We start from the raw sequence: 7,805 nt of genomic DNA on the forward strand, positions 1-7,805 counted from the left end.
TTTTATTACTGCTGCTTAAATGTTTTGAATGTTTCTCCCGTCAGGTATTTACAGACAATCTAGCAGCTTATTTGGCAGGGGTAAGACAATTTCTCTGTTTTTGTATAAATTAATTACTTTATCCAGAGAATAAAATAAAGTAGAGGATGGCATTATGAATGTGTGAAGTCTTTCATTTTAGTTGTAATTTTTGTGTCTTAGGTAATCCTGTCACACCTGGCCCTAACCTGTGTTTTCCTTCTGGCCACGCTCGCTGCCGTCCGCTGGTACATCAGAGATTCCTACAAGGTTGATGGTTTCAGCCAGAAACATGTGCTCATCACAGGCTGTGACAGCGGCTTTGGGAATCTTCTGGCCAAACAGCTGGACCGAAAAGGTTTCCAAGTCATGGCCGCCTGCCTCACAGAGAAAGGTGCCGCAGACTTGGCAGCGACTGCCTCCCCCAGACTGAAGGCCTTCCTGCTGGATGTTACGGACAGCGCGAGCATCAGGAAGGCGGTGGAGTCTGTGAGCAGAGAGGTCGGAGAGCGAGGTGAGCCGGGCGGACAGCAGGGGGTGCACACTGATAGGGTGCCAGTCAGAGTGAAGCACTGGGAGAGATAAAGCCAAGCTGGTCCATCCCGTCATCAACCCATCATCCTCCTACTGATACATGTAACACATCTTGCCTTTTAAACGGGAGGGAGAAACCTGCTTCTGACATAAATCAAGACTGTAGACTGAGATCTGACTACCAACTGTGGGACAGCATGTGCTGAAAACAAATGTTATTACTGATGTGCAAAAAGTAATTCCATCATTTGATTTTATCTATGAAAAAGATTTTTACTGAAAAAAATAAAGGTGGCAAATGTGTAAAACAAATGCCATAGATCAGTTTGTCAGGCCCATGCTCTATGTAAGTGGCTCCTAACCTTTTTATCTTATAGATCATTAGAAAAGAACCCATATGTCTGTTTTCACCTGCTTCTCAGATGTTCAGTGTGTCAATGACAGATTTTCACCACATAGATTTTCAAATTTTTCAAAACCCAGGGGGCAAAAACATCTGATTTTCCACAAGAACCAAACAAATTTTACATAAGTTGGGAAAAAATACTATTTTGTATGCAAAAGATGTCCAAAGTCATCTCTGCAATGAGTCTACTCCAGCAAATAGGAATTATAGACCTGGCTTCATCCAACATTCAGATGCATATTAGCACACACACAAGGAAGTTTCATGCCATACTTACAAAATGCCTACAGAAAAGGATACAAACCAAAATTTGGCCAACCTGTGTATGTGGAGCATCTCATACTCTTCTCTAGGGTTGAACAGATAGCAGATTGATCAACTTGTACTAAAACCTTGCACAGCAGGTCAGTGTTTGACATCTGGAGATGCAGAGAAGCATCTGCATGGGCTGTAAGCAGTTTAATCTGTCAAGATTACAAAGCAAAAGATTTAAAAGATGATGGTCATGAGCTGTTTTCTGGTGGTCGTTATTGTGTATCCTGCAGGTCTGTGGGGTCTGGTGAATAATGCAGGAAGATCGACACCCATCGGCCCATCAGAATGGATGAAGTTAGAGGATTTCACAAAGGTTTTGGATGTGAATCTGTTAGGAGTGATTGACGTAACCCTCCAGTTTCTGCCTCTCTTAAAGAAAGCCCGGGGCAGAGTGGTGAATGTAGCCAGTATTCTGGGACGACTGTCTCTCACTGGTGGAGGATACTGCCTGTCCAAATGGGGAGTGGAAGCCTTTTCTGACAGCCTCAGGTATGAACATGTGGTTAAAAACATACTGCTGAGGTGGGGTTTTTTAAGTCATAATTAAAAAAAAAAAAAGGATTAACACTTGGGTAGGCAAGATGGTTTTGGTGACATTGGACCAATAAAATAATGTGAGTGTCCTGATGCTTTGGTAACTCCACACTACAGTTAGTTACGCATCTTTTAAGAGGAGATCAGGAGACTACTATAAAGCGATGTTAGCAGTAGTTGAAAGAGCTGAAATCTTCAATTCACTTTTATTCAGTTTTATTTATATAATATCAAATCATCTCAATGCACTTCATAATCCCCCAAAATACAGAGAAAACGCAAACAATAAGAAGCCCCCTATGAGGGAAGGAGAAACTCATTTTTAACAGGAAGAAACCTCCAGCAGAACCAGGCTTTAAGAAACACTTCCAAAGCTTTTGAATTCATGCCTATTTTCAAATAACAAATATTTGATATTTGTTATCTGTTAATGGACCTTTTGTCCAAAAATGGACCCATTGACCTCTGCCTATAAAAAAAAAATACATACACATAAAAATACACATAAAAATATAATAAAGCAGAAATGACATCTACCACAGTCTAATGAAAGTATCAAAGGATTGAAAATACTCACATATTAACTATGCCGCAGCATAGTACTGATGGAGAAGTGCTCAGTAAAATTCTTTCACTTGCTTTAAAGAGACACGTTGTCTGCTTTGTATGACCAGGAGGGACATGCAGCACTTTGGTATTAATGTGAGCATCATCGAGCCCGGTTTCTTCAAGACTAACGTGACCCGCATTGATCTTATTGACGCTAACCTGAGGAGGCTGTGGTCTCGCCTCCCTCAAGATGTGAAAGACTCATATGGAGCTACATACTTTGATGAGTGTGAGTAAAAGTGCACTTTGTTTAAATCAGCTACAGATCAGCTAAACAGATGCTCTGTAAGATCACTTTTATCTGATTATTGATCTCTCAGATGTGAAAGCTCAGACCTTCTCCATGGGACTCTTGTGCAGTCCGGATATCTCTAAGGTGACGAGGTGCATGGAGCACGCGCTGACCGCTCGCTTCCCACGCACACGTTACGCAGCAGGCTGGGACGCAAAGCTTTTCTGGATCCCTTTGTCCTACCTCCCTTCATTCATTGCAGACTTTATAGTCAATGTGATTCTCCCTTCTCCTAAACAAAAGATGTAAATAGCAGACAGCCTTTACCATCACTGTAAAAGTTTGTATGACTGTGTCATTACTTCTCTCCTGTGTATATGTTGACCATGTTCACCCTAAGCTAAAGCTGATTGAGATTTTCCCACACACCATCTCTAGGGGTTAGAGAAGATGATTCAAAAAAAGATAAAACAGTAGCTCAAATAACCACTTGTTAAAACCAAGATATACAGAAGAGCATCTCTGAACACACAACACATCAAACACTGAAGGAGATGAGCTAGAGCAGCAGATGACCCCACCGGGTCCCGTTTCCATCGACTAAGAAGAGGAAGCTAAGGTTACAATGTGCACGGGCTCACCAAAATTAAACAATACAAGACTGGCCTGTTGAGTCTTGATTTCTGCTGTGACATTCAGTTAATCGGGTCAGAATACGACATAATTAATATGAAATCGTGGATCCGTCCTGTCTTGTATCAGTGTTTCATGGTGGAGGTGTAATGGTGTGGATCTAAAGGACCTAAAGTGTGCCAAGAAAATATATTTGCACGCATATTTAAGCTCATATATTTGAAATTGTTTAAACACCACAGCCTATGGTGGCAACTTCCAGCAGGACAACACTAACTCATTTAGGTTGTTGTGGAAGGGGAGATTCACACCATTAATGTGCAACTGACAAATCTGCAGCAACTGTGTGATGCTATCATGTCAATAAGAACCAAAATCTCTGAGGAATGTTTCCAGCATCTTGCTGAATCTGTGCTGTGAAGAATTAAGGCAGCTCTCAAGGCAGAAAGGGGCAAACATGGATGAACATGACCCTAAATCTTTGTCTTCCTCTATGCATTTGTGTGGTGTCCAAGGCGTAGCCCCCAGACCTCCCTAAGATCTAGAAAATAGATGGACCGTAACAATAAAGTGAAGAAAAAGAGACCACGTTACAAAATAAGAAATTTATTCATGCACGTCTCAGCAGCAGAAATTGAATCCATTTGGACATTTCCTCACAGATAACATTTTTTATTTGTCCTCATTATGATACAACATAGATCAATCTGTAAAGAACTTATTAGAAAATGTCTACATCTGTATTCTTGGGTTGTATATTGCTCTTTAAGATGATCAACTACATATCCACGCAATAGACTTGGGCACATTCAAGTACTGTTCCAAACTAATTTGGCCATTATTCATTTCAGTAATATCACTAAAAAAACAATCGTATCAATTCAAAAGTCGCAAAGGTGATGTAAGGTAAAAATGAGTTTGATTAAGAAGGATAAAAGTATGCTTTGCACACGTATTTAAGCCTATGCATCTGTTTATATTGGAGCACATACTGAAGAGATATAAAATCGAATCTGTCTTGCTTCAATTAAGCCGTGAAATGAGGTATATATTCAGTGGTGAAACAGATATTATTACCCATCGCATTTCTCCAATTTCCTTTGATCATTTTGTACATTCACAATGCAGCTCGCCTTTTATATGTGTTATTTTCTTCACGCCGAACTATTTAGGATCTATTCCAGAATATTTCTGAAAAAAAATCTTACTGTCCAAATTTACAAATATACAACATATTTATTAACATTTCTATCAGCAGCTTCAGTGCAAAGATATACATATCGTACATCAGGATAAAGAAACAAAAAACATTAACACAAAATTGGCATAAGAAATGTCAGAAGGCATAGTCACGGAAGACGTTTTTCTTTGTTCTATAGAGATGTACTTCTCTCCTAAAACGATTTGAGTTTTGTACACAGGCTGCATAAAAAAATAAATTCTGTGCAAAGTGTGTTTCATTTTTCGATTCCCGTCCGCGAGAGAGGGGTTATACATCACTGTCCTCTTTAACGAGGTTGGCTGTGTCTTTGAAGCTGTCCTCGGTAGGCGAGAAGGTGTTGGGGCGATCCCTCTTCTGAGGTTTGGCAGGGGGGGCAAACGGAGATGGCTCAGGGGCAGAAGAGTCCCCGCTGCTTCCTACGGGCTTTTCATCACTCATCTGTAAAACAGCACAGACGGTAAAAAAGAGAAGCCCCTCCCCACCCCAACTTTCTGTTTAATTTCTGATATCTTAGAAAATGGCGGGACATACCTCTGAATATGAAGGGTTTTCAAATGTGGTGCTTGGCTTTAATTTTCGTTTGAATAAGCTCCACTTTGACTCCTGCAAACAAAACACAGTCACTGAGGTGGCTCCATGCACGGGTGCTTTAAAAGTATTTAAAGTAGATTTCTTTTGACTTTGTGCACGTATGATATTCACATGGACAGGTTGGGTGCTGACGGTAGACGTGTTTACCACGCCTACGCTCGGGTCTCCACGGTAAGTCGGGTTTACAAAGTTGTTCTCCCGCTGATCACCGCTCACATTCACAGTCACCTGTTTTAAAGCAAAAATGTAGCAGTTTATGATTATAAATCAGATTAATTAAAGGTTCATAAAACACAATCTAAAAAAATACACAGCGATGTCTTTGTGGTTTGTTTTTTCCTCCTTTGTGTAACATAATAGAGGCACCAGATTAGTCTTATTTTGGCAGCACAGGATCTCCAGTAGTTCCTCTTTATATTGTTCATTTCTATTTCATAATAAATGTATAGTATACACTTTGTATAATAGTCATAAGGAGATACTAACCTCAGAGGGTCAAGGCTTAATGTGGTGGGATGTAAGTATATTATCTGCTTCTATTCTATTGTTAATTTGTGAACCTCTTTCTTTTTTATTTATTATTTTACTTGGTTGTTAGTCAAAATGATTTTAGAGCCAATTTCAATTCTTATTCGTTTTCTTTAATTAATTTCTACAAGCTGTGCAGGTCTGAAAGTCCCTGCTCTAACCTGTAAAGTGCAAAAGATATTCATTTGTGAGTACCTGCGTGGCATGAATAACAGCAGGGTCCCCAGACACGTGACCAGTGGCATACAGTGGGTTCTCAAATGTAATCGGCTGCCTCCCAGGCTCCATGGCAAAATGATCATCCTATGGGGATATTATAATGGTGAGATTGTTGATATAGTCATTACTGAACTTTTAAATATTTGTTAAGCTCACAAACAAGCACTTCTTGAAGTTGTACGCGAACATGTTCAAAAACGCTCATTTTGTACTTTTAGTGATCCTGGAAATGATTAGCTGCTTGTATGCATTTATCCAAGACTCACCATCTGCATGCCTGTGTCAATGAATGACACTCCAACGTGTGAGGGTCCGAGATCCACATTATCACCCGACCGAAACGTCACCCCATTCCCAGTGTCAGCGGATTTCACCAAGCTGCTGAGGCTGAACAAAAACAAAACACAAACACCTGAACTTTGGTCTGAAATCTATACCGTGAGCTCCATCACAGTTTTAACTGAAAAAAACTGAACCGAAAAGAAGTGGTAGAAACCTGGGTAGTTTGGGCATGGAGGGGATGAAAGAGCCTGTTCGTTTGTAGTTGAGGAAAACTCCAACAGCCAAACCTCCAGTAATCAGGATGATAATGACTGCCAATAAAACAGCTACAGCTAAAGGAAAAAGGGGGTAAATATGCAGATTCATGATACAGGACATTCGCAGTGAGATGCAGATCATTAACGTGACTAATAACATTTTGCTGACAAGCCCATTAGTGTTTGTGACTTTTAGCAGACCTGTTAGTTTATGTTAAACATTGGTCAAACTAATGTGTTAATTAGCTAGCTATTAAAAACTCTGAGATTTCATCCACTCAACAAATTCTGCAAATGCTGAGCCAGAATGTTCCCACCTTAAAATTTTAGGCAAATAAGCAGTAAATAAATGTGACGTCTTCACATTTATTGCTTTAAGTAGAGCTTGACTGATATAGGATATAGGATACAGGACTGATGCTGATATTTGGTGATTTAAAAAGCAGCCAATATTTTTCTGTGTGAAACATTTATGTGTAGTTATTTATGAGCCCTTACTAAGATAATATGACAATGCAGTTTATAAATAAACTTCTTTTCATCTCTCAACAAGTCGCAGATTACTCTTTGCGATTTGCTCAGATCAGCTGATTGTTGCTTGTCGCTTTTCAAACAGTGAGTTGGCGACAAAAGTCGCAGAGTGCCCTCTGGTGGACAAACTATACTACGTCAACACTCGTAACGTAGTTAAATCAGAATCAGAATACTTTATTAGTCCCTAAGGAAATTGAAAGGTCCCGTCTCTTCTTTAAATATTTCTTCTTTCTAATGCCAATAACAATATAGTGGCAAATAGCTGCTACTGGCTAACAATAACACTGGGTCTAGTTTCAATACTAAGACATTAAAAAATGTTAGTTAGCTTATAAGTAAACGACCATACCTGTTCCTGCTGGGGCACCCCTCGACTTTCCCATCTCACAGTAGCTGCCCACATAGCCATAAGGACATCTGCACAGAATCATGATCAAATGCGATAACAATCTTTAGCCGCAGGAAAACCTCACTGGTAAAACAACCCAAAGTGTGCTGGAAAATTCCAAAGATATGAGGTATCACTGACAGCGATGGGTAAAAATGGCCGTGGCACATGAACTCACTTGCACTTGGGCAGGCCCCCTTCATCAGTGTAGCAGGTTCCACCATTCATGCATCTACATGCAAGCGGCATTGCAACAGGAGCCTCAATGGCTGCAGGAGCAAAAGCCAGGCGTACCAGAGAGTCAACAACAATGAAACAATATCACAGCACAGTCTCTCAAAACCGCACAGGAGCAGCCAAGCACGAGTGGAGGATGGATGTATTGATGCGAAACCCCAGCTTATGTGAGGGTGCAGACAGTACATGCACTGCAGTTGTTGTTATTTACCTGCGTCACATTCGTTGGAGTCAAACTCCACCGGGGAGGAGCCTTGCGGGCAGGC

General features: G+C 40.5%; 2 protein-coding genes across 2 annotated transcripts; one reads left to right on the plus strand and one right to left on the minus strand.

Moving 5' to 3' along the window:
- Nucleotides 1-201: 201 nt before the first annotated feature.
- LOC102203631 (retinol dehydrogenase 7-like) lies at nucleotides 202-2,957 on the plus strand (the record flags this gene model as incomplete). The annotated part of the gene is made up of 4 exons (XM_005755539.1): nucleotides 202-532; nucleotides 1,504-1,762; nucleotides 2,482-2,645; nucleotides 2,737-2,957. Coding segments are annotated over 4 exons (975 nt in total), but the record flags the coding sequence as incomplete, so codon positions are not given.
- Nucleotides 2,958-3,897: 940 nt separating this feature from the next.
- Nucleotides 3,898-7,799, minus strand: LOC102203341 (low-density lipoprotein receptor-related protein 2-like). The gene is made up of 9 exons (XM_005755538.1): nucleotides 7,751-7,799; nucleotides 7,481-7,571; nucleotides 7,264-7,331; nucleotides 6,338-6,455; nucleotides 6,108-6,228; nucleotides 5,818-5,925; nucleotides 5,206-5,322; nucleotides 5,035-5,106; nucleotides 3,898-4,941 (listed from the first exon to the last, which is right to left on the minus strand). The coding sequence occupies exons 2-9, from the start codon at nucleotides 7,549-7,551 to the stop codon at nucleotides 4,771-4,773; spliced, it is 846 nt and encodes a 281-aa protein (XP_005755595.1). The 5' UTR covers nucleotides 7,552-7,571; nucleotides 7,751-7,799; the 3' UTR covers nucleotides 3,898-4,770.
- Between the last annotated feature and the right edge of the window lie 6 nt (nucleotides 7,800-7,805).

The sequence above is a fragment of the Pundamilia nyererei genome, unplaced genomic scaffold, assembly GCF_000239375.1.
Source record: "Pundamilia nyererei isolate P.nyererei 1_Seehausen unplaced genomic scaffold, PunNye1.0 scaffold01828, whole genome shotgun sequence".
In the NCBI taxonomy this organism is placed as follows: Eukaryota; Metazoa; Chordata; class Actinopteri; order Cichliformes; family Cichlidae; genus Pundamilia; species Pundamilia nyererei.